The sequence below is a fragment of the Myotis myotis genome, unplaced genomic scaffold, assembly GCF_014108235.1.
Source record: "Myotis myotis isolate mMyoMyo1 unplaced genomic scaffold, mMyoMyo1.p scaffold_m19_p_7, whole genome shotgun sequence".
Lineage (NCBI taxonomy): Eukaryota > Metazoa > Chordata > Mammalia > Chiroptera > Vespertilionidae > Myotis > Myotis myotis.
Window position 1 is genome coordinate 5,432,250 of NW_023416379.1, and position 27,782 is coordinate 5,460,031.

At 41.8% G+C, this 27,782-nt stretch overlaps 1 protein-coding gene across 1 annotated transcript in view; it reads right to left on the minus strand.

Moving 5' to 3' along the window:
* Positions 1-27,782, minus strand: part of ARID1B (AT-rich interaction domain 1B) — a 333,070-nt gene that overhangs the window by 210,553 nt on the left and 94,735 nt on the right. Inside the window, exon 4 of the mRNA XM_036317506.1 lies at positions 18,235-18,345. Within this exon, the coding sequence (XP_036173399.1) occupies positions 18,235-18,345 (111 nt within the window). The remainder of the gene's footprint in view (positions 1-18,234; positions 18,346-27,782) is intronic.

Sequence of the window (27,782 nt, forward strand, 5' to 3'; positions counted from 1 at the left end):
AATAAAAATAGCTCTGTCATCCCCTTTCTCATTCGGAGCAAGAGGAACTGAAGATGTGCACGGCTGTTCCAGGGGACTTGCAAAGCCACCTCTGTAACTGCTACTCCTACATTGCTGAAGCTGGCATTTGTCAAAGCCTATTTCGAGCACAAGCAGCCAGCTCAGGGAGCAGAATGTACCTGTGCGCTCAGCACCGGAGAGCAGCCACCCTCATGAGCTGTGTTCTAACTACCATAACCCCAACATACTCGGCATTTTCCTGTAAGCCCTCCGAAGGGAAACGCTGAAAAACAATTTGCCAATTTACAAGGGGGTTTGTCTTAAAAAAAAACAACAACCCATAACCGAATAAAGCTGACGTAGACAGTGCTGTTTCATGATTCCGCAGCCGAACATGTGCAAAAGCACAGGCCCTGGATGGAGCAAGCAACTTTCCTTAGAGGCACGGAAGCACAGCTTTCTGGGGGTTCTCTACAAGGAGGAACTACTAAACCACCAGGACTTGCTTTTATTAGAAAGACGTTGCAAAGGGCTAGATTGGCTGACAAATGAACAGAGGTAGTTTTACTACAATGTTAGTGTTTTATGAGAATAATAAATATGGTAAATTCTTGTTTGTCGCATTGTCTCTTAGGTTTGGGGCTTTAAAAAGTCCAATTCCCTTACAGTAACAGAAGCAAAACACGGCAGCCCCTTTTGACCAGATGTGAAGACTACAATATGTCTGTCCCCTTCCCTGCAAAGGGCAATGCTTGGCCAAGGAAAGAGACAGCTGTGGATTCAAGTCAGCTGGTGGCAAACCCCTGCCCCTACTAGGTCTCTGGCCTGCTGCTCACCCATTCTCTCTAAAGTACATGGCACAGCAACCAAAGCATAGTCAGTCTTCTATTTCCTCCATGGCCAATCCGGGCGGGGGGCTGTTCAGAGGGGAGAGGGGGCGTCACCAGCTATGGCGCCCCTCCCCACTAAAACTCTGAAAGGAGCTGGACGGATTATAGACGCATCCTTCTCCTCCAAGTTTATAATGTACTCAAGTCAAGAGGAACAAGAAAAATAAGTCACATCATTTTGCCACAAGATATAAACTGACACAGTTATAATTGTTAAGTCATTAGTGGAAAGTTTGCACTGTAAAATTTAGGTCACTAGCCTATCTCACCAATTAATCTTGAGCCCAAATTTTACAACCCAAATATTAGCAACCTTCTCCCATAAAAACATACAACAGAAAAATGCCGAACTATAAAACAAATTTGTCACCTACCCCTCAAAACAAAAAAAGATGTTGATGAAAGATACACTCTTTACAACTGAACTATTTACTTACTAAATGACTTTTTATCCTGTTACATGTATTATGCTTACAAAATAATTACTTTTAAAAATTATTATGAAATGAAAGCATGCTCAATAAGCGACTCCTTTGGAGACAATTGTTGTGTTTATACAGCTAATTTTGACAGTTAAGCAAGTAATAGACGGTACAGCCATTCATTCACTTATTTGATAGGACGCCTAATTTATGCCCTTAACCATCCTAGATAACCTGAAACAACTTCTTTAACACCATAAAAACTGGAAAACCCGTATTTTGGCATCATTACTCATTATTTTCACAGGAATATTTTACATTTGCTTTTATAAAATAATAGGAGAAAAGCGATATTCTTTCCTTAGGAAATGTTTTTTTCTTTCCTTAAGAACTTCTGTTTTTCGCTTTATGTTGATAATTGCATAACCTCAATTTCCCCTCTACCTTGGTAATCAGGAATGCAGCCACGAATTTCAGTTATTCATGGTACTCTATTATCGTGGTTTATTTGCTTCTCTCTTCTTAAAACATTTTTTTTTTTTAAATTGTATTCCACTTTGAGTCATCTCAGTTTACACAAATGTTTTACTGGAGGTCAACTTGAATCCTTTTTAGAAGCACATGGGTTATAAATTCTAATAAAAACATCACAGGAAATGAAAACAGTCTGTCACAACAGGACTCTTTCAGTCAACGTGGTCATTGGCATATGTGAAAATAAACAAATTTATTTATAATTCATAGGGACACATATTGAAAGGATACCTCATTCAAGCTATTTTTAAACACTTTCATAGATGAAGAAATCTATATTCTTAAATATTGATCACTGTTATATAGCATCTTGGTTATGCCTTATATTATTAGAATGCCACAGCATAAAAAAATATTAGGGAAGCTAAAAGAATGCACTAATTACATTAAACTTTATATAGTTTTGTTAATAAGAAACTAGGTTTGTAGGTAAATTCAAAAGTAAAACTGGTGATAGTGAGTATAATACACAGAACAGTCCATAAAATACTGGGAAAGGCAAAATGTCTTAATCTAGTTACAGTTGTAATCCTTGTATAATTTGCCCAGGTACTATTTCACTGGCTACCACTGCTGGGTAAATATAGTTGACTTGTAAAATAACCATTTGCCCAAGTTCCCTATTTGGGATGTATACTTAAACATCAATAAATACAGCTGTCGAAAAGAGGCACCAGGATAAGGCACCAGGATAAGGCACTTCCAAGATAGTCCCTCCAAAACGCCACCTGCCTTACCACAGCGCATTTACTTAAATCCCCTGCCACTGGGAAGGGAAGAGGTAGGACTCAAAGGGTGTATTTCCTGTATCAACATAATTATTTAGGCTTGCCACCCTGCTCACTCCCCTCCCCTATAACCCCCTCTGTACATGACTTAAAAGTAGATCTTATTTTCCCTGACTCAGCAGCCCCTTCACCTCCCACTAAAGATGTCATCAGTCACAGCTGGTTCTTCCTAGACAACCACATGGTTCACAGGCTTATCTGTCTCAGAAATCTGAAAACTCTTTGAAAAATCGAAGGGGTTTATCTAAAAGCAGATTTGACTACAGGCAGACTTCTACCCATGTCTTTGCTTAGGCCTTCTTTTTTTTTTCTCTGTCTCTTTCGCGGTGGCTTTACTACTCATCGAATACCCAAGTTGGAAAAGAACAGCAAAGTAACTCCAACCACTGCAGTCAATTACTGTCCACCTCTGGCAACAATGTTGGGAGTGCAGGTGAGTATAATACTAGTGACTGACATTACATTTTTGAATGGTCAATGTGTTTTAATTGTCTAAAGTATACAACTATAATTTTTCATAACCAGTCAGCCATGAGATGAACTCCACAGGATTTTTGCCTCTTCACCCCCCATTCTCTCCCAATAATTTCATCTGCAGTACTTAAATGAAAAATTGCAGCATAATATTGGGGAAACTGTTTTTAATTATAAAGTGTTAATGTAGTTTTCTTATATTCATGTTTTTCTGTTATGTGCTAAAAAAAAAAATAAATAATGAAGAATGCAAAATCAACATGAATGCGGAAGAATCCCAGTGGTATTCCCACCAACATATTCCAGTTCAAAGGGGTCCCCAGTAGTGCTGGGGTTCAACAACAGAGCAACAGGAGAGGAGTCAATGAGATAAAGTTGTGGCCCAGAGTCAGCTGCCACAGTCCCGTGACGGGGCGGGCTCTGTTCCGGTTCTCCTCAGCCCCAGGAAAGGAAGGCTGACCCTCAGGGAAGTTGGGTGGACTAGCAACCCTAACAGGTCCTGACAGCTGAAGGCAGTTTCAAAGGAGGGCAAACCAAGGGTAAGAAACTGACATTTACGGAGCACTTACGTAGGCGAGAGGTTTTATATGTTATATCTCATCGCGCAAATGGGTAAAGATGAGGTACACAGGCAGTAAAGCTTAGTTGACAGTACATGTGCAATGTGCCTCGTCAGCCATAATGTGCATATTCAGATGCAGTTTCCAAATCTGACACCCCCAACAAGGGGCCAGAAGTATATCAAAGATGCTAGAACTTTAACACCTTGTTTTCATCCCCATGAAAACTAAGTCAGGAGAAAAGAGGCAAAAATAATGAAGTCACTGAAGAAAGCTAGCATCTTCACTCCTTTAGCAGGACAAGTGTCCACAAAAGCGCCAGGCGCAGTGTTCCCTCCCCCAGGACCACGGGCCCTGACAGGACCCGACACAAGGCCGCCTGAACGCCCTGTGGAAAAAGCCAGCATGGTTCTGATACAGCCATCACTGTTCTTATGCTTTCAGATATTCAAGACTTCCGCAAAAGGACAAAACATTTCTGTGAAGTTACACATGCTGAAAGAATGAATTTCTCAGGTTCCATAGATGATTATCTGAAGATTAAATAAGAAAATACGTTAAAGTATTTTAAACAACAGGCATCCTCAATGCAGGTATGTTTTCTTGTTTGATTTCTTACTACGGAAATGTACTATAGGAAAGAACAAACACTAATAAGTTAGTGAAATAACTCAAATGTTATTATTTAATTCTGACATCTAATATAAAATTTTAAAAATAAGGAAGTGATCAATAACTGACTGTTGAATGTAATTGAATTTTTCTGTGTGAAGTGAAATCTTGTGCCTTAATTGAGAATGTCCACATTTAGGCATGTGACTAAGGAACACGCAAATGCAGTAGCTATGAACGGCAAAACACTTGGGGAAACTGAACACATTTGTATTTATTCAGGGACACTCATGGTTTTAATCAAAATTGGCAAAAGATTTAACTGAAAAGGAGAGAAAGTCTTGGATTGACAATTGAAATTTACAGGACCCTGAGGAGTCGGGCACAGGTGCGGCCAGGCAGCTGCTCTAGTAAATGAGCTTTGGGTGGACTCTAACTCCACGTCTGTTGAATTTTGAGGCAAGTTTCCTGCCATTTTTAAGTCTCTATTTCCACATCTGGGAATTAGAGCTTAACAATATGAAGCAAATTAAATGTGTAAAAATACACACATATTAAGAACTCATTAAGTTAAACCTTTGCTCTTTATGGGAGCAGTGAGAGGACAGTGCTTTAAAAACCGGGGGACGTGGGGAGAGGCCTGGTTTTAAAAAACAGAGTATCCCTGCAGAGTTCATGGTGATCTCCCTGAGACCCACATTCTCTGCTGGGATTCAAACGTACCTTAGGAAACCATGTGCTCAAAGGGGTAAACCATTTCTTAAAAAGAGAGAGAGAAATCTTTCAAAAATAGCATATTAAAACCCCATTTCCACCCCCTCCCACAGTCACATACCTTCAAAAAAGAAATAAAAAGTAGAGACATTAAATTTGTATAACAGACTCGCAAACACATAAATTCAAAGTAAGTTTCAGAAAAGGAGAAATTATAATGAGATAAATTTAACTAAGGAATGTTCCTCCAAAATGAACTGGTACAAGAACAAAGTCTAAATCATTCAAGAGTAAACCAAACAAAACAATAGAAAGTGACTGGTCCCTACCCAAGGAACTTATTAAGATGCACTATCCTAAAAGCAAACAGAATGAGACCAGACATGAATCCCAATGGAACTATAGAAAGTTTCATATTTCTTTAGACTGCACTCTTGTCTTACTCCTAGTTAGATAGAAACGCTTGGTATGATCTGCTGAGTTTATACAAACTCTGCTACAACAGTCTTTAAATCATCTCCAAGAATTTAAATGAAATGGAAAGTTATAGCCAATGAGATCATTTTCTCAACATCAATTCCTATTTATGACAATGTTTTACATCTTATATCAAGAACTCTACAAAAAAGAAGGCTTTAGGAGCAAAAATGAATTGCTTTCTTTTAGGAGTTTCAGAATTCAAGCACAGTTATTCAGGACTTGCTTTTTAATCTCATAAAATCTCTGGGTATTCTTTCCTCCCTAAACCAACTCCCAAAACCAATTTCCCGGTGTTTGTCACCAACAGCACCACACCTCCAGGTCGTTCACCTTAAAAACCTTAAAAGCATCTATCATTCATCCCTTCCTTCATTTCAACAATGTTTTCCTCTGCATTCTCACTGTCATCACCTTTTATTAATGTGACTCACCCTCAACTGTGACATAAGAGCCTCGAAGGTTGTCCCCTGCCTCCGGGTTGATAATGAAGGCGTTTTGAAAATGAAAGCTTTGCACAAATAAAAAACATGGCACAATTCCCTCATCGTGGTGACGTAAAAGTCTCAAGCATCACACATAGATGAGCGGGCTGGGATCTGGCACTGAGCAGGCAAAACGGATGGTGAAAGTGCTGTCTGTAAAGTCCATGCACCTCACACCTCCTATGTTCTCTAAGACCTTTCCTCTGGGCGTATTTATTCTTCTTTTCCTAGTGGTTTCCAGTGTTAATTAACTGAAACTTTCATTTATATAAAACCAGACTTTTAAAGATGGTTCCAATACTTACTATATATATAATAAGTGTTATTATTTTAAAATCACATTTTCTCCAGATACAGGTAATTACAAAAGACCAACCACATATATTTGGGGTGCTAACTGATTCACTGCACTCAACCGCCCATACCATGGGAAAAATAAGACTAAGATCCCTAGTTACACCAGAACATTTTTTAGAAAGACAGAGTATTAGTGCCGGGGTCCAAGTTACAGATGGGGCCCGGACCCTGCTGAGCTGCGTCACTCAGAGGTCACAGGCGCCTCGTTCTGGACTACTGAGAGAGGGTTACGTGTGGGTTAGCATAGCTTATGCCACTGCCTCAGTGCACTTCTTTTGGGGCTTTGGCAGAAAGAGGAGTGAAATAACAAGCAAGACTTGTGGCATTCCACTCCGCCCAAATCAAGCCAGGAGCTTCAAAGACAAAGACAAGACACACAAAATGCAGAAATACAGGGGACAATATCCATGAAACTGGCTTCGGTTTGTTACAATAAAGGGCGGTTTTCATGTCTCTGGGTGACTAGAACCTCCACTCGTGGTAAACCTCAGTTTAAAAAGCAGAGGGTTACTCATTACTTTATAGTGTGCAAAGTAAACCTTTTCCATTTCCATTCCACAGCAAGAAATGGAAACCGCCTGCTGCCTGACACCTTGGATTTAAAGGCAGTCGCCACCGGGCTCCCACTGGTGCAACGGGAAAGGCATAGAAGACAAGATTCCCTGTCCTGCTGCTTCCTTATTCGTCTGTCTTTTCTACCTCCCACTTTACCAGGTAAAGACACCTGATATATGTACAGCTGACCCTTGAACAACATGGGTTTGAACCGTGCAGGCCCACATATACGTGACATTTTTTTCAAAAAATAGAACTATAAATGTATGGTCTCTTCCGTATGCTTGTCTTAACATTTTCTTTTCCCTAGCTTACTTCATTGTAATAATACAGTGCAGAATATAACATACAAAATACGTGTCAATCAACTGTTCACGTTACCGATAAGGCTTCTAGTCAACAGTAAGCTATCAGTTAGGTTTTGGGGGAATCAAAGTTATACGTGGACTTCTGACAGCTCAGGTGCCCCTAATCCCCACGCTGCACAGGGGTCAAATGTCCTTCTCAACTTTTCATGTGAACCTTTCTCCTCCTCTCTAGACTTCCCTACCCGCGATACATCTCCAGTACATGGGGGTGGGGGAGGTTCTATAATCCCTGAGGTATTAGAGAGAGTCCACAGGAAGGGCCCTGGCTTCCCATGGCCTGCAGGGAAGGCTGTGTACTCAATCGGGCACCCAAGTCCCCACAGGTGTTCAAAGGCAAATGGCCCGGAGAATGGGAAACCACCAAGGGCTACATGAGCCATCCCGTAGGATTCTGAGCTGGCTGCACCCTCTCATTCAACTTCCCCCTGAAGGCAGAGGTTCATTCTTATCAGCGCTTTTTTCTTACATACTAACAAAGGCCCTTAACACAACACTTAGGTGTTTCAACATGCTCTGGGATTGTTAACTCTATCATTCATCTTTCAAAGAGGGACACGAAAGGTCCTGAGAAATCACATGAATGGCTCCACACCAGAACCTTGGCTAAGATGTAGCCTGTTTACCATTCAGCATCAGCGTTAGAACAGCTCTCCACGTCAAAATATATGATTTTATCAAAACAAAGTCACCGTTTCTTGCATACAATCATTATAAGCTGGTCATTTTCATTTTTGTGAGGAAGGGAAAAAAGGCAAGTGCTATAAACAACTTCCATCTGATCATGTTTATAATGATATAATAGTAAACAGTCTTACAATTAAATATTTATGTCATTCCAGTTTAATAATCAGACACTATTTAAATCTAGAAAAATAGCTATTAATCAGTGAATGCCAAAACTTATGAATTTAACTTTAGAGTTCATGTTCTCCCACACACTAAATGTGGGCCATACGCACAGATGCGTGACACAGACTCCACTGGCAAATGGACCCTACCCTGAACCCTGAGAAATTCAAACGAGAGCCCGATAATGAAATACAGTGAAAGGACACACATCACAACCTAACATTGGATAAAATTCAGGTCCTGTGGAAAGGGACAACAATACACCTGGAAGCATTTTTTCAATAGCCTGCATTATGAGAAAGGTGGTTGAGAAAGCGGAGTCACTTTCTTGTGGTGTAAAGCTTTCCCCCTTTATGCCAGGCTTAAACAAAGTTCAGTGGGGCATCAAACTGCCTGTTTTAAATTACAGTCTGTATTTTAAAATAGAATGCATGCACGGCATGTTCCTGAAGCCAGGGGGTGGGAGTGTTATTCATGGAAAATTGAAGGCTTGTTGAGTCAATAATCTTCTTTCACACAGTAACAATTTTCAGCTAAAATTTCTTGACCCAAACAAAGGAAAACAAGACCATTCAGCTATTTTACAACAATTTAGAGAAGGCAAAAGAAAAAGATGAGAACCATAGAGACGCCTCTAAAATCCCACACTGTGAGAGAAGAATAGGAAATGGTGCTCTCAGGTAAGAGCCTTCTCTACACATATTTATTTCCTCTCCTAAAGCGACAGTTTTTTGTTTTTCATAGGAGGTATTTGAAGGCACGGCTAGCGTCACACCTCAGTATCCTGTTAAAAATAAACGATGCAGGAAGAGTCTTGTCGTCATTAATGATGTTGGTCCAGCATTTCCAGCTCCCTGCCTTCCCAGCACACAGTAGGACTGCACTTCCCACACCCTTACGATGGGCAGGCCTTTGCGACTAATTCTGCAAGTGACCTGTGAGTAATGAATGGCTTTCAGGGTGAAAGGCCCTCCGGGGAGCGCTGGTTTCCCTCCAGGACAGTGGCTGTCAATGTTTGAGACGGTGGCTGGTCTGCAAGTCTGATTCCTTGAGTTACTGACCTTCTGCCACACTATGTGTTGTCCACGTAACAAAAACAAAGAATATACTTTTGTTGTGTTAAGCCTCCGAGATTGAAGGGCTCTTTTTAACTATAGAATACCTATCCTGACCGATACAACTCGAACAGATGCCCTCAGATGCCCCCAGGCATACAGGGCTGTGTCGCACCAGGAGCCTGTGACAATACAATGTTGACCAAGTGCACCAGCCGGGCTTTATTGGATAAGATACCACATCAAGTTGATGCTTTCACCTAGAACCTTGCTATTTATCAGTCAGAAACTGGGTCCCGAAGAGGTGACACAAGTGGAACTCTTGCCAAAGACCCAAGAACAAAAAATTAAGTATCCCCCAAATCTCCAAGGCAAGATTTGCAAAGCTGGTTCAGGTGTAATGAAGCACATCACTTCTTGGATTCAGATCCTGCAACAACAGCAGGAATAAATATGTGTTCTGAGGCCTTTCCTCCCAGAACCCACAGCGTGGAGCAGGCAAACCACTCCCTTTCAGCTGGCTGCTATTTGATATTTCCATTTAAGAATCAACCGGTGAATTTCCTTTTCCCTCTGGAGTTACAGGTTAACATGTTTCTTTCAGACTTAGATACATTTGAATATTTTCGGTAACCTACACTTAGGTTCATCACACTTTAAGTGTATATATACATACATATGTGTACATGTATACATACATATTTATATACACACATATATAAATAACATGAATGAGTAATATGCTTGTTGCTTCTGCTTTTCTATTATAACTACTCTCATTTCTGTTTTCATTCTAGTCTTTGTCAATATGGAAACCTACTTTACATGCCTGGATTTATATTACACATACAATTTTTGTTCTTTGTATTTCACCAGCCATTATTTCATGAATTCTTTTCTCTATTTCTGCATAGTCTTCAGATTTTTCCTATTTTCATTGGAATAACTTTCATGAGGTTGAAAGTCCATTGGGTAACATGATGTGAAATTGCCATTTATAGGTCAAAAATGGTCAGACTATTGAATCAGCATAACAAAATTTTCTTAACTACTCTTCAGTGATTGAACATGTGGACTGTAACAGGTTATAACCTCAGAATAAATCGGCTTTAAATATTTTTATGCATTTATTTTCAAATCTGTCTTCTTAGTATGTATCCCCAGATGTGGGATTGCCGCCTAAATGTTTCCTTTTCCCTCTCCTCCTCTCTGGTGAGACCTTATGTCTGCTCGAGATTGAACTCCAACGGCCCCTACTTGGGGAGACACCCAGAACCTCCAGGCTCTCCACGAGGCAGACTGCATGTTCTGAAGCACTGACTATTCCACAGATCTTGACATTTTTAGCCTACCAGTTTGTTTTCAATGGCCTCTGAGCTTCTAAACTGGCAGTTAATATTAAAAATAGTTACTTCCAGTCCAAAGAAAAATAAATGCAATTAACCAGTCCACAGATGCTCCTATGAGCTCCTGCTGGTTATATATCTCTCATTATATCAAACAGATGTGTGCCTTCAGTTACCTACGAAGTGGCCACCGTAAATTAAGATCTATTTCCCACCTAGCGTGGTAATATAAGGTAAGTGCACTCAAGGCCTTTTACCCGCCATGTCTGCGCAACTGGAGGAAGCCCTCTGGCCCGGCAGGTACCAGTGCAGAGGAGGGACACGAAGGAGGCTGCCTGGCTCAACATGCCAGGAACTGCTGTTTGTAGAAACAGAAACAGCGGGTTAGAATGAAAAAAAGCTACCCCTGAACATCGGTTGTTTTTCATTCTTGCCTAAAAGTACTAAAGTTAAAACATAAAGGAGCTAGGCTGCTGACAAATTCTCCTAGCCAAGCCCCCACACCCAGACGTGTGAATTCCTCACACACGCTGTTATTTGTGGTTTATATTTTAAAAGCCAACACTACTGCTCTCCCCACACTGAAAGCAGAGAGAGCCTCTCTGGTCAGAGCGGCTTATGTCCGCAGCGATTCTGCGCCAGCAGACCTGGAGGTTGCATGCAGCCTGGCCCGTGGGGCCACTGAGAAGGCCCAGGCTCCAGGTAGGTCAGAGCAGCAAGCTGGGTCAAAACTTTCTGCCTCGCTTGTTATGGGAAAATCTGTACGCCTACTTTTCCATTAGCCAGGAGTCTGCACCATCATCCCTTACTTAAGGAGCCTCATTTATCAGCCTACAGATCACAGTTACCCTTCTATATCAAAACCAATCTCCTGCAAGACAGGGAGGTTTCAGCCTCTCTTATTTTCACTTCTGTCTGCTGCCTATTTTCATAGTACTCCTTCCTTAATTTTTTTTGAATTGACAGTCCCATAAAATGGGTTGAAATTCATTTCCGCCATATTTAAATGCAAATCTTCAGAATTTATGTGAAAAGGTTTGCAGGGTATATGCTTAGTTACAGGTGTGTTTTTTAAAACTCAATGAATTTTTAAAAATAACACATTGCCACTAAGCAAATATCTCAGCTATAATGAATTTATAATTACCCATTTATTTCAACAGGACTGAAGATCTTAATTTAGAAACACTTTGTACACAAACATTTGAGTTATTTAAAAGCAAACTATAATTCTTTTAAATATTAATTTATTCAAACTTCATGTATTTGGCCTGCTTTTACCTGGAAGAAATCCAAACTGGTGAGGTGTTACTGAATGTTCATTTACAGAACAAATATCTAAGTGGAGGATTTTTTTGAAAGAGGGAGAAACATACCTTCCCACTTCCTACTATTTCTTATCTTGTTCAAGTTTTATCCTCTGTTTTCAAAATGACTACGAATATCACAACAATATCCTGGGGGATAAAATTATAAAACATCACCTCTTAAAGAAACAATCCATGTCGGAAACTAAACATTTATCAGTCACTATCCCTTTTCCTAATTATGTGTTTGTTTCAATCTTAAGCCAAAAAAAACCCTGATGTCTCCATACTGAGTAGGCCAGTGACTAATATTACATTGAAGGACACAGTAAACCCTAGGTAAAAAATAGAAGTAGTGTGTGTTCTGTTGAAAACTCCTCCAAGATATCAAAATGTGTCCGTACCTTCCATTTTAAGACTAGGCCAGGGGTGCTGCGGCTGCAACACTCTCCTGACCAGGCACCATCCTTCAGACAACCCCTGCTCCCTACAGGGGGCTCGCGGTTCCATAACTAACCTCAACATATTCTAACAGCATCAGAGAACACGGATAGCAATAGCTCCGGTCTCAGTTGCACACAGACATTATCAATGTTTGAACACTGAGATAAGGTGACAACAGATTAGATTTCTCTTTTATTCACTTATAATTTTTTAAATGTTCAGACTGATATGAGAAGGACTAATCAACAAAGGTGAGTACATTCTTAACTTCTGAGTGACAACATTTAAATCAAGTTAAATGTACAAATTTTAAAAGTTTGTAAAGAGTTCATTCAGCAGCCATATATCTAATTCTTACCTGGTAGATTGTAACTTTGAAAGACTCTCCCAACTAACAGATTAAAATCATCTTCACAATTTGTATTTCTAGTTGAATTGATAATACAGTAAAAGCAAAACCAATTAAAAAAACATTTCACCTAGCTTTTTCCAATAATTTTCAACTGTTCACAGGAACTGTATTATCAAATCTATATGCTTAAAATGTCCCTATTAATATATCATCGATATTCTACATGGTACATGACTTTTCACCCCTACCCAACATAAATGTCATCAAAGACTAAAAAAACAAAACATACATAGAGTGTTCTTTTTCCATTAAGGCAGATCCTTGACGCTCTGTTGCTAATACCTAACATTATAACAACATTTTCCAATAATTCGCTTCATAATAACATTTCCAATAATTCTCTTTTAGGCTTCCAATATCCTGTTTAACACCCTCTGTTTCAAAGAACAACCAGCATTTACTACCTCCTTCCTTTCACAGAGGGACAAAAAACGTAAGTTTTATCTACACCCCAATATTTCCTTCTAATTGCAAACTCAACAAAACTGCCATAAGCACAATGCCACAGGACAGGGTTTTTTAACTAAACTGGGAAAGAGCAAATCCTTTTCATGCCAACCTCTGTAACTAGTTCCTATTTAGGGAAGAAAGGGTCACAAAGATCTTTTTAATGACCTGGTGGACCTTTCAAAGGCTATGAGGACATGACTGATCATATCGGTGTCTTCGGTAAACAGAATAATGGGCCCATCTGAAGTGCAATGGTGCAGGCCTCTTCTGAAGAATAAAACAAGTAGTTATTTCTCAACTAAGGAATATTTAACAACCCAGGTCTCTGGAGGAGAAAGCCTATTTGCTTAGACGAGGAAGAAAAATCAGAGCTTTTTGGTTTGTTTACTTCTTTGTGCACATTTATAAATATTTTATTAACAAGATGCCATATTTACTGAAATTATCATTACTGCTTCTGTCCATTTCTTTTTTAATTAAGAAAATATATATTACTAAGGAAGATGTTTTCACTTCCTTTTAGCGTCATTATCCAAAAGTGCCCACTTCTCTTAAAGCTTAAAGTCCAAGGTAAAACTCAGCTGCAATTTTATGATGAAAGAAAATGTCTGTAAGAATAAGACCACCTGCAACACAGCGTTACACACTCTGACGACCACTGTGTGCCTGTGACACAGAGACACACAGGCTTGCCTGCTGACCATTCAGCACCTGGGAAAAGATCCCATAAGCAATTAAAAGAAAATGCTGAAACTGTTTAAGAATACTATATAATAAAAGCCTAATATTCTATGTGTCCGGTACTCTGCTGGCTAGTCGACTATTCAACCAATCAAAGTGTAATATGCTAATGATATGCTAAGGCTGCTCAACCGCTCGCTATGACGTGCACTGACCACCAGGGGGCAGACAGTTGACTGACTGACCAGTTGCTATGACGTGTACTGACCAGCAGGGAGCAGATGCTCCGATTGGTAGGTTAGCTTGCTGCTGGGGTCCGGCTGATCGGGACTGGGTGAGATGGGGCTGGAAACGCCCTGGAGCCCTCCTGCGGTCCCTCCCCGGCCCTGATTGTACACTGGTGGGTCCCTCGGCCTAACCTGTGCCCTCTCATAATCCAGGACCCCTCAGGGGATGTCAGAGAGCAGGTTTCAGCCCAATCCCGCAGGCCACTCCCCTCGGGAGCACGCCAGATGCAGGGCTCATGGCTGGTGAGCACTGCTGCGGTGCGAGCCTCTCCCAACTGGGACTAATTGGGCGCAAGCCCCTGGCAGGCACAGTGGGGCCGAGATGAGCAGAAGCGGCAGGTAGGAGCTGCAGGCGGCATTGGGCTGCAGGTTTCAGCCCGATCTCCCCAGGCCACCCCAAAGGACCCCACCACTGCACAAATTCGTGCACTGGGCCTCTAGTGTACTTACAAGTTTTCACATCAACTATTAGGAAAATACCTACTGCATGAAACATAAATATTCAAAAACGATCCTACTCTAATGGGAACCAAGACAGCTATAAAAAATAACTAAAATAAAAAGATAAACAGTGAATGCCACGAAAGATGAAAATATAACAAAAGACTCAACAAAAAGTGCTGCATCACATTTTGGGGGTTATCTTAGAATGTAAATTGAGATATACTCAATGTTTATAAAATAAAAGAGTTAAATTTATAGCATTTTTTAGACTTTCCACTGTTTATTTTGTTTAAAAATTCTGGCTTCACTTCATATCAATATTAGAGGTAGGAAAAAATTATACAATATGCTTTAATTTTCTAAGTGATGATATTACAAGGAGACAGAGTTCTTCAAACTAATGTTTTTCATACTTAATCAAGGACATGCTTAGAGAGAGGAAGGGAGAGAGAGGGCGGGAAGGAAGACAGAGAGAGAGGGGAGAGAGCGAGAGCGAGAGAGAAAGACATTGATCAGTTGATCTCCATACCTGCACTGACCGGGGGTAGAACCTGCAACCTGGGTATATGTGTCCTGACCTGGGTATATGTGCCCTGACGTGGGTATATGTGCCCAACCTGGGCCTATGTGCCAGGAATCTAACAGGCAACCTTTTGGTGCACAGGACGATGCCCAACCAACTGAGCCACTCGGGCCAGGCTCAAACCAATTCAACATTACATGGTATATGCTAAGATTTGTCAATAATGGTCATACAAAAGGTATGTAAGTTAATGTATCTCAACAGGGAAAAAGCTGTATGTTTAAGAGGTACGGAAATAAGTGGACATTGTTAAGGAAGATTTGTTCTGAGATTAGGTCTGAGTGCATTAAGTGAAAAGCAAATATTACTGGTCATGGCCCCAGGGCAACAAGAGGACAAGTATTAATTTATCAGTCATTTGCTTTATGTGGATGATCTGAAGACCTAAGTCAGCTGGGAAACAACTACATTAGCTACTGAAGATTACCAAGAATTTAACGATGTGCAAATATAGACAAATACCAGTTCAAACAATGGTGAGAGGACAGATCACTAAGGCATCAAATTATAGATCTGGCAAAAGGATGCTGGAAAGGTCCTGACTTTTTGTAATGGAAAGTTAACTGTGGAACAAACACATGCTGAAGAAAACATCACAATGCAAAAAAATATTACAAAATCCACCTCAAAATAAGCAAAAAGGTTCCTTGTAGTCACATTTGTAATGATAAGACATACTAACTATACATTAGAATCACTGTGCCACATTTTTAAAATGTACAGATAAGACCACAATTTCCTTAGTTCCAAATTACAAAGCTAGAGATTACAAATATGATGGATTACCTTTTACCTTAAGTAAAAAGACAAAATATATATCACCGACATTTGTTAAGAAAAAACATGGCATAAATCTACAAAAGACTCCATAGGAAATTCAGATAAATAACAAGTACAGTTTCACAGTACCGATAGTATCTACTTAGCCAAGTTGGAGAATTAAAATACTTAATAATAAATGTAACACTAAAAATATGTGATATTAGATCCGTACTGAACACCAACAAATATTTTCCCCAAACTATAATTACCTTAATTGTGTATATCAATGTATTCACCTAAATAAAAACATATTTGTAAATTTCATTTAGAAATTTTCTACATAAACAGAGTCTGTTGGAAAAATATGGGGCGTGCTAAAATTCATTTAAATAAAGCCAGTTTTCATCTTCACAGATGGGGGCAAGGGGTTAGGTACACCGACTGATCTATATAGTTTGTCCTTCATTCAGTGACCGGTATGGTACTTCCATAAACTCACCATAAAACTTGAAAACTTTGCTCTCTAAAAAAGATCATTGAAATGTTATTGAGTCAGGCAGCATCTTACTTATCTGTGAGTTACCAAAAAAAAGAAAGGAAATACCAACTAGGGCAACACTTAACACTTAAGAAGGAAAAGAAGCCATTATATGATATGTATACAAATAGAGTAATTCAGAAAAATTTAAACGATCGATGAACATATATATTGCCTTACTTTCTAAAATACTTTTAGCTGCTTTACCAATAGTAATCAACTCAAAAAGCACCATCCCAAAGCAGGCTTCAGCGGCAGTGTTCTGGGACTCCCACACTTCCTCCCTCCCTAAGTCTGCAGTGAGTTAGCTGAATGTCAACTCCCCATTCCCAACAGGGCCGGAGGAGAGGCACAGCCCGTGGGTGATGCCACAGTTCCAGCGGATGTGAAGAAAGCAGAACACTGAAGCTATTCTTACAGCTAACAGAACGCCTGGATCAATACAGAACGAAGTCTCCAATCTGCGTATCAGTGGACAGCACCAACCAACCACAAACCTACAAGTTAGCTTCTCTGAGAAGACTTAAAAACTGGTGGGAGGAAGAAAAGTGGAATTCATTGTCCATCTGCTTCCCAGGAGTCAAATTCCGTAAACTAGGCCAATTTCCAAATACTCAGCAAACGCTCCCCCTATCAACAATGTGTGCGCATGCACACATGAGCGCACACACACACCCACATACTACATGCTCTCTGTGATTTATCTGCTAAAGAAAAAAGCTTACAGGATAAAACACAGAATCCATCACGTTCTTCATTCCTTCAAAAACCAAGTAACTATACAATCAGTACTCCACGGTGACTAAAAACATGCCGCGATAAATGCCACCCACCAGAGAAATAAAAGCTGTAAAATTAGAGTTTCGAAAACGTGTGTCTCAGATTTACAGGTCCTGGACACGCTGTCGCCACCACTTACCTTCCTCCCTGGGGCTACGTGTACATGGAAAATGGGGGTGGTATGCCTGCCAAATGCCATGCATGACCTTCATTCCCAATGCTGTTCTCAATGTTCAGAAGCAATATAATAAATTGTGCTTAATGTAAACATATTTAATATTGTGGTTAGCCTGAACTCCCACCTGAAATAAAATTTCTTAATAGAGATTAAGCAATAACAATAATTCTTCAAACCAAAACATTTTAACAAGAAAATATAAAATTTTGCACAGATGTATTATTTTAGATTATAAGGAAAACCTCATTTAAATTAGGCTGTTTATTAAAAAAAGCAAATTAAGCACAGATGAACTATTTATGAGCATCAGCATTATACCCTGTAATACAGTCTCTACTCTAGTCGATATGTACATCAGCCACCATACAGTATTTGCTGGTGGAAATACTTATATGCTGCTTTTTCCAATTTTAAACAAAATACTTTCTTTTGGGTGAAAAAGATTGGGTGATTTCTCATTATATAAAGTCCCTGAAGAAATTCAAACCACCACCGGATGCTTTATCTCATCATTTATACGCTTGCCTAGTGGGAACCCCTTAATACTGAGCTCTTATAAAACCCCCTCAGGTCTGTACCATGACCAGAGAGCAACAGGGTGTACCGAGTGCAGCCGTACCACACAAACACTTTTCTGCCACAAAACCCAGCAGCCAATAAAACCTTCCAACTGGACTCGGAAACGCATACAATGAAATAGGCTTATCCAGATTTATTCGTAGGCCTACATAGCTCCTAAGAATAAAGCCCTTAAAAAATCGCAAATATATCTGAAATCTAGAAACTTGTAAGCCTTAATATAGAGTAGAACAAACAAAAACAACAGCTTCTTAAAAAATCTTTAACCCCTGACATTTCCAAATCAGCACATTAATGTCTTACTGGTAAACTTGATGGTCTTTCTTGTTGAATCAGGTTCAAGTCTTCATGGTTAGGTTTCCCAGGAGCCAGAGGAGGTTGAGACCTAGTTCCATAGCCTTCCTGAGACATGTCCTAAGCAAACACAAACAGAAAGCACTTCATAAATATTGCAATGCGTTATAAGCTTCTTCCGTAACCAAAATGAAGCAAAGGTTTATCACAGACTATCAACTCATGTTACCTTTAAGCAGGCATAAAATGTCACAGCTATCATTTCTTAATACTTTATCAAAAGTAAAAACAAAAAGGCAGTGAACTGTCAAGAGGACAAACACACACATGTCATTAAGAGCTAAACTTATTACAAGACCGTATGAACCAAAGGCCGTATGTGAACTTTGCAGGAAGATGACTAGTCAGTAAAAGTTGGAGGAGGGCAGCTATAACCAACTTCCTTCTAAACCAGCGGTTCTCAACCTGTGGGTCGCGCCCCCTTTGGCAGTCGAATGACCCTTTCACAGGGGTCGCCTAAGACCATCCTGCATATCAGATATTTACATGGCGATTCATAACAGTAGCAACATTACAGTTATGAAGTAGCAATGAAAATAATTTTATGGTTGGGTCACAACATGAGGAACTGTATTTAAAGGGCCAGAAGGTTGAGAACCACTGTTCTAAACCAAAGCAAACCAAAGCTATTTTACTGTGTAATTCTGATTTTGGTGGTAATGTTTGACTCTGATTTTGGTTGAACTGCCTTTAATATTACCTTGAAAATGTTAAAACAATTAATGAAAACTTTATTATCAACTGGCTTTTAATATGCCCTCTCAATAACCCACAAAACAACATAATTATTAAGCTCACAGTATGCTGGGGATTCTACAAAAACCAATAAACAAAGCGCTTACAATTCCTACGTTCACGTGGCACAGACTCCAGAGAACCACAATAAAGAATAAAACAGCAGTGGGGAACAAAACACGCCCCCAAAACCTGCTGAGGTACCAGAAACTTATCATTAACATGGCCTTTCTGGATCCCGTGGAACACTTTTCCAGGATGGATTCCGCGTGGCTTCAGCACTGTGCAGGAGTGATATTATATAAACCAAATGCCACGCCACCGAACTCACTCCCCACCAGGCCTCTCGCTGCGTAACTGTGCCTGCTCAGCTACGAAGCACTCTACACCACTGGCACCTGAAGCCCAACAGCAGGACGGAATGCGAAATACTTATTACAGCAGGTCTTAATTGGCACTCAAAGTGGAAGAACCAGTTTCTGATTGAAGAGGGGGAAAAAGAAAAAACATCACTTAAAAATAAAGTTCTCTCCCTTTCCCTGTCAGTTTAAATGTGTCAGAATTAAAGAAATATGACGTTCTAATGCTCCTGTTAAATCCTCAAAATAATACTTCAAAAATTAATCTTTATTTTAAAAATTACGGTTTATTAGGTGAAACCCTATAAAAAGCTTTTGCTGCCCACCCCTTTCTCATGCAGTAATGCACTTAAAATTACACAGCTTCGTAAGCCAAGAAACTTTGAACCAATAGCTGATACTACAAAGTACACAAGCTGCACAAACTAGATTTAACCAGCCAAGTGCTGGTGCAACCTGCTTAAACAGGCTCTGTGAAGGGCAGGCCAAACAGCATTTCCCAAGCAGCCCTTCTCCCTTTAAATAAATCCACACGCATAATTAATCAAGATAGCTAACCTCTAACAGTAATGCATAATGCCCTGTCAGCAGTACACTCCGTGAGGGAATTAAATCCAAGTTGTCCAGGTTTTTAACCTATAAAAGACAGGTGAGCACATGCAATCCAAGATAACTTAAAAGGGTTAGCTCTGCAATCCGGTTGCCAGCAGAGTGTAACAAGTAGGCTGTAGGGGACAAAAGCCAAGGCTGAAAGATTATCACCACTCGCCTGGCCCCCTTCCCCCAACACCAAGTTTCTTCCAGATCCCCGACTTCCACTTGTCACACGGGCTTCCAGCTGGGCGCCCTGCGGGGGCCTTTAGATTAACAGGGAGGATTTCAAATCAAGTAGGGCACAAGGCCTCCATTCAGGGGCCTTCACCCAGTTACAAAACCCCACAAGGTGCAGGACAGCTCACAATAGGCAAACAAATGAGCAGAGGCTTGCTCCTCAAACACACACACATTCATGGGCTTTCAGACACGGATGCTAGTAATCTTCCGTTAAGAAACAGGAACAGGCTCATGTGCCCTGTGCTTTTATTAGCCTTCGAAATTTCTTTATATTTTCTTTTGTAGCTGAATGAACTGATTATTTTTAAAGTTGAAAAAGACCATTACAACTATAGTGAATACACATTTCAATTTAGAAGCTGTCCGCTGTAAAATAAGCAACACTTAACAGACTGAGCTATCAGGGAATTTTACGGCTTTGAAAGTTCAAACTAAGTAGATTTCACCAAAGTCTCCTAATCACAAGAGGCTTTCCATTATTAAATACGGGGGGGGGGGGGGGGGGGGGGCGGCGCACAACAGTGAGAATCGCTGAAAATGGGACTTGTTCCGCCTCAATTTTATGTTTTAACAGAAGCATTCATTTCACTGAGAGAACATCCAGAAAGGTCCCCAGTTTTGAACGAAGGCCATCATCATCGCCATGTGACTTACACTGGGACTAGAAAGTCTGTGCTTGGCTGTTTTAACAAAGACATGAGTTATATCTCCTAACAAACCTGAGCTTCCCCCTTCTGTGGGTTTTCGCGTTCTGGCACGTCCTCACTTTCATTTCAGGAAGAGTAGAGAGTAAGTACTTTAACAACAATAGGAGAGCGACACCAGCATCATAGTCTACAAGCACAGCCGCCCTGCTTTACAGCGTCACCGCCAGCCTTGCTTCTCACAAGTCTAAACAGAGCACACTAGCCTGTGCACTCGTTTGCACACACACCGTGACTGAGCCCCTGCCACACGCACGCAAAGCGCGCCTCTCACAGACTGTCACACGGGGAAGTGGGGTATCGCCCACTTTTCCCAAGTTCGCTTTATGCCACCTCGCTTTTAGGAAAGCTCTACATTGGTACCTGTTTTGCTAACAGAAAAGACTCAGAAGAGAATTTTCCCTTTTGAGAGAAGTGAAAATAGCGCAGCATGTTTCCCAGGAGCCAGCACAGAGGCAGCGGCCCTCCTTCCGGCGCCACACTCGGCTCCGCCGCTCAGCCTCCGCCGCCAGGGCATGGCCAGTGTGAGCATCTGCGCTTTAGCTTCGTTTATTCTGTGCACCGTTAGCGGGAAGTGTCCCAACATAATCACAGATTACGTTCACACGAGCTCCGCTGCTGCCTCCTGTCTGTCTGCGCCTCGAAAGCTGGGTCCCTCAGACTTTACCCCAGGCCTCCACGCTGACGTGGAGGGCGAGACTCCCGAATCTCTACTTCCAGCCCCGTGCACTTTCTCCACACTGTGACCATCTCTACTGTAGGTAGAGCCCTATGCACTCATCGTGTCCAGAAATGACTCTCCTGACTGTCCTTACACCTGACGGCCTGCACCATCCACACCCATCTGACGCTTCACCAAACCCCAAATCACTGCTTTGGGCCACACTCGCTGGCCCACATGTTCGCACAGCAGACATGCTAAACCACGGAGGGCATGGTGCACTGCATGGCCGAGGCCTCCTCCTCAGTGCCCGCACAATGAAGTCCAGTCCTTGGTCTGGTACAGAGCAGCTCATCAAATACCCTCAGCTGCCACTCCAGCTTCACCTGGGCCTCTCCCAGGGCACTGCATGTCCCTGGCTTCACCCACTGACTGCTCAGGGGCTCCCACAGGGCCAGTGTCTGCATGTGTGGCTCTCTCGGTCCCAAGTGGATGTCCTTCCCTCTGTATCTGCAAAGCACCTGGCTGTCCCCAAGATCCCTGTAGAAATGAACTCCACCATCACACAAAACCACCTCATGCCGACTTCAGCTCAGCCCTCTAAAAGAGCTTCCAATGCTGTGTTTTAACTATTTGTTTGTGTGTCTCCTGAATGAGATTCTTACTTCCTCGTGTATTCCGTGTGGAGCACGCAATAAGAACCCGGTGAATGACTGACTGAGTGGCTTCTCAGAGCTCACACTTAGAATTAGACACAGCAATACAAAGTAAATGTATGAGGATAAACACATAAAACTGAACAAAACTTGGGCTCACATCCAAGAATATTTATCATGTTAACAGCTACATTGCCTGGTAGCAATGTGCTACAAAACACATTTTGTTGTTTGTTACTGGCAGTCTTATGGCAAAAGAATGCAGTAAAAAATATCCTGAAAATTAAGAGGGAGAAGACTATAGCAATGATCAGTAGTGCCATGAAAGAGAGAAAAGTCAAGACATTGTATACCTCCTCGTGAACAAGCCAGCAATGAAATGTTCTTGCCCAAAATAATTGATAAGTTTGACAAAGCCTGTATTTCTAACTACCAGATTTTCTATAATAATAAAAGCGTAATATGCTAATTAGACCGGACAGCTGAATGACCTTCCGGACATTATTCCAGACAAAGCCACAGAGGCCAGGGCCAAAGCAGAGGTGGTTAGGGGCGATCAGGCAGGCAGGTAAGTGGTTAGGGGCGATCAGGCAGACAGGAAGAGGCAGTTAGGGGCAATCAGGCAGACAGGTGAGCAATTAGGGGTGATCAGGCAGCCAGGCAGAGGGGGTAGGGGCGATCAGGCAGGCAGATAAAGTGGTTAGGGGCGATCAGGCAGGCCAGCGGTTAGGAGCCAGCGGTCCCAGATTGCGAGAGGGATGTCCGACTGCCAGTTTAGGCCCTATCCTGCAGAAATCCCCCAAGGGGTCCTGGATTGCAAGAGGGTCCAGGCTGGGCTGAGGAACCCCCCACCGCACCCCCGCGCATGAATTTCGTGCACCAGGCGTCTAGTCTATATATATAAAATCCTAAGCGAGCAAGTGTTATGACTGAATAACTGGAACGACAGGTCAACCAGTCACTATGATGCGCACTGACCACCAGGGGGAAGACACACAACACAGGAGCTGCCCCTGGTAGTCAGTGTGCTCCCACAGCAACCTCCTGCAGCCTCTCCCCCTGACTAGCCCCCATCGGCCCCTGGTCCTAAACCATTCATAGACAACCTGCTTCTGGGTTGGGGTTTCCTATGTAGCAGAGCAGCTCCCTCGCTGCAATCTACTGAAAGTCAGCCCTCGAAACAAGGGTTTGTCTTGCTCCCATCCTCTCCCTTCCCCAGGGGCTGCCCGCCCATGCCGGTGGCGTCAGGGTGGCGAGGGAAGGAGGAGAGGTGGGGAACCTTCCATGCCCAACCAGGTGACCATCACCTCCTCTTCCGACCCCGCTGGGGACTTTGGGCCTGGGCTGGGATGGGGAACTGGGGGTGGGTGGTGGTGGACACGGCCCCTTTCCCAGGGGGGAGCCGAGGGCCAGCTCCCTCCTTGGGGCCAGCGGACAACCTGCGGTCCCTCCCCACTGGCCAGCTAACCTCCTACGGTCCCCTCACACCCCACCTCCACCCCATGCACAAATTCATGCACCGGGCTCTAGTAGGAAATAAAAGGGACACATTAAACCACAGAGAATCAATCAGCAAATCCCAAACTGTGGGATCTCTACTAAACAAGTGACCCAGAGTCTTCAGCAAATAAGTTACAACAGAAAAAAGAAAAGGAGAGGGAGGGAGAAAGGCAGAGGCAGAGACAGAAGAAAATCCTAGCGATGAAAAGGTATAAACCAACTGTAAGACTGGACTTTTTGGGGGTCTTGATTCAAACAATGTAAATAAAACAGAAACATTTGTTCCATTTGAGACTACTAGAAATGTGAACACTAGATAACTGTACAAAAAAATTATATTTCAAATGGGAGAACTCTACTATGATTTTTTTTATAAAACCATTTATCTTTTACAGATATACTAAAATATTTACAGATAAACTGATATATTGTCAGGGATTCACTTCAATACAGTACTGAAGGCGGAAGTTGGGGGTGAGGGAAGAAAGCATAGCTTAGATGCAGCAAGACTGGCCCTGTAACTGCTGAAAGCCCAGTGCTGGGTGCTTGGGGATCCCATCTACTTCTGTTTATGTTTAGCGATTTTCATTTAAATGAAATGAAGCTAATCCCAAAGCAGGCTGAAGCTGTGGTGCTGACTCGAGCTTTCACCTGAGACTACAAGAATTTCCAGATGGGTCCCATTCCCTCCATCTCCTCTCCCAAGAAAACCCACTGAGCACAGATCATTTAATCCTTTCCAGGTCCTTATCCTCCTCCCATTTTATCTTTAACATGTTTGCTGTACTATTTAATCCCAACACTTAGCTGTCTTTAAAAAAAATCCCTCCATAATCTTCACTAAATTAACCTTGCCAGCTTCATTGCCCCCTAGACCCCCAGGGTAAAGCCTGCCCTCACTGCTGACTCAGTGATCCTTTCTCAATCTCATCTCGACCAACTGCCATCCTTGCCTATTTGGACACTCCTCTCCTTCCTTCTCTGCATCAGTGGCAATATCAGCACTACCTGGGAACTTGTTAGAAATGAAATGATTGGGCCATACTCCAACTACAGAATCAGAAACTGTACAAGTTTAACAAGCCTTCCAGGTGACTATAATGAACACGAAAGCTTAAACACTAGGTTAACAAATGGAAAGGCCCATTCTGGTGGCCTTAAGGCTTGACTATCAGCCTATCTCTGGGGCAAAATGCATCCCAATTGAAACACTAACAAAGAAGACCATCAACCTTTACATTAAATAGAGTTGGGATCAAACCCAAGCCCCACCACATTCAGGCACAAATTGCTGTATGACCTCTCAGGGTCATTAACAACAAACGAGTAAGTACCAAGGGGCCACACATTTCTAAACACCAGGCCAGGCAGCGCACGCGCTCCAGGCCCACCTATGTATGGCCACCACCTTTCTAAAGTGAAGTATTGGTGTTGTCCGCACTATCTAATTCCGTTCTTTTCCTTTACTCTGGTACTTGAAAAAAAAATTAATATTTTAAACATGAAATGAGTAGCATTATCAAATTATAATTCAATGCAGTTGGATTCCCAATTATAATACAAAACAGTAACTACTGAAAGTTTTCCACCAAAGAGCCAAAAATGCTTTATTACTGAAAGAGATCTGCATCAAGTTTGAGGATATTTCTCTTTCTTTTCTCCACTTCAATAAAATAACAGCAAAGGCCCAGGCAGCCATAGCTGCAACTGACTAGGATCACCCTGACTTCTACAGCAATTAGAAACAACAGAACATTCGTGTCAAATGATGCTCTAACGTTCTCAAAATGGTTTTCTTCATTCTTCAGTAGTTTCTTCTATTTACTTAAGAAGCTTTCAGGAATAACAAAAACAAAACACACACCCCCAAATGCATAAAACTGACCGTTCTATATGAACTGAAATTGTTAAGGCAGCAAATTATCTCTATATTCAAAATTAGTGCTGAGCTTTTACTATCCTGCTGTCTCCCAAGGGAGAAAAAACACAGCGGAGTGAGGAAAGCCGCCACTTTCTCCTTTAGCCCTCCTAACCTCTGCCAGCCTGGCCAGGAGCCAGCCCGCTGCTGATGCAGCAGCCAGGCCCTGGCACCACCTCCCAGCAGCCAGGAGGGCTCCAACCAAGTCCCAGAAGCAGTCACATGGTTCCTCAAGTCTAGGGTGGCTTGCTCAGACCTGAAAGTAAATGTTCTCTCCTTAGCTGCTCACAAACTCTTTAAACTTAAAAGGAACACCCACCCCCCGCACCCCCACAATGGTTCCAAGCTAAGACCACTGCAATAGAGATAGCAAGAAGAAAGGAGGAGATTCAAAATTCAAACGTGACCTAAGGCTTCCCCAGTAATCAATTACCTTTAAAACAAGAACAATTTTTATCAACCTATATTCCAAAGCTTTTATTATCAAGTTAATTCATAGACTCCAAAGTTAGTAGCTAAATGCTAAGCAATTAATGACAACAATAAATGCCCCTGTCTTTGCTCCCATTACAAAACTTATAAAGCAAAGGATATGAACATTTCCATGATTTAACACAGGCCTTTTATGGTTAATTTTCCACAAAAGCTACAGAAGAAGCAGCAGCTTATAAGTTAACATTTTGTCATATAAATAATAGGAAATATAGATTAGAGAAATTAAATAACAACAGCAATAAAGAAGTGTTTATACTACAATGGGTCACTGCCAATGTGCTTAATGTAATCTCTGAACTCTTTGAGTGACAGGTTATTAAGCTTAAAGTATTTTACCCTCATGCTCCAAAGCTATCTCCTTTTCAAATGATGCCCATTTGCCAAATGCTTTCCATTTACTGCATCTTCTTTTGAAAGAGCAGATCACAAAGATGTCTAAATAAAGTAGTACCTTTATATATAAAAGGCTAAGTGACTGGCCGACCAGCCGACAGCTATGACGTGCACTGACCACCAGAGGGCAGACGCTCAACACAGGAGCTGCCAAGCAACAGTAACTTTGCAAAGTGCCCTCTTGGACTCCGGGACCCCTCAGGGGATGTTGGACTGCCAGTTTCGGCCCGACACTGCAGGCCAGACCGAGGGACCCCACCTGCCCGAGGAATCCCGCTCACTCCTCAGATGCCCTTTGAGCCATCACGTTGCCCTACGTACGGCTGACCAGGGAGGGACCACTGCCAGGGAGGGACTGCAGGAGGTTGGCTCCAGGGCGTGTCTGGCCTGTCTCGCCCAGTCCTGCCCCGCAGGCCACCTTCTAATTAATTTTCTTTCAGTGTGCATGAATCCGTGCACCGGGCCTCTAATTTAGAACATATTTAAACACTCACATGTAAGTTGACTCAGACTTCCACTTGGTTCAGCTATTGAGAGATTGATCCACTGTGCCACATGGCCTGCCAAGCAAATACTATTTTCCGTTTTAAAAAGTGTTAAACAATAATCTTTTATGAAAAAATCATTAAGAAAAAATAATACAAGTCACCAATTCCAAACATAACTAATATGTTCCTTCAAAATGACGCTGACTCTTTAACCAACCTCAGAGTCTAGATCAGTATCATTCAAGGTTGGGCATTACCTCTACTTTCAAGAACAAGAAACTGGTCCGACCCCATGATCATTTCTGCTTCTCTACCCAGCAAACTTGCCCCATTCCTCAAGCCCTCCTCTAAGGCCCCTTTACCAGCACTGGGCTGCCGGGAGCCGGTCCATCCTTGCTGTTTCAAAGGACCTGGCATATATGGCATACTGTTCTTAATATGTTTGCTCACCTTCTTGGCACTATGTGTTTTAACCAAGGTCTCTGAGAAAGGTTGTTTCCCCAGGTAGGGATTTTCCCCTGAAGTTAGGGAGGGAATAAAACCTCTTAACTAAGTACCAGGCGGGTAATTAATCACTTTAACTACGAACAATCATGCTTAAGCTACATAATCTTTACTCCCTGGAATGGAGATAAGAAACGCCCTAACCTTTGGAATAGAGATTGATAGGATTGGAATCAACTGGTATAAATACAGATGTAAGAACACAGAACTTAGAATACAGAGCTTAGAACACAGAACTAAGAAGACAGAA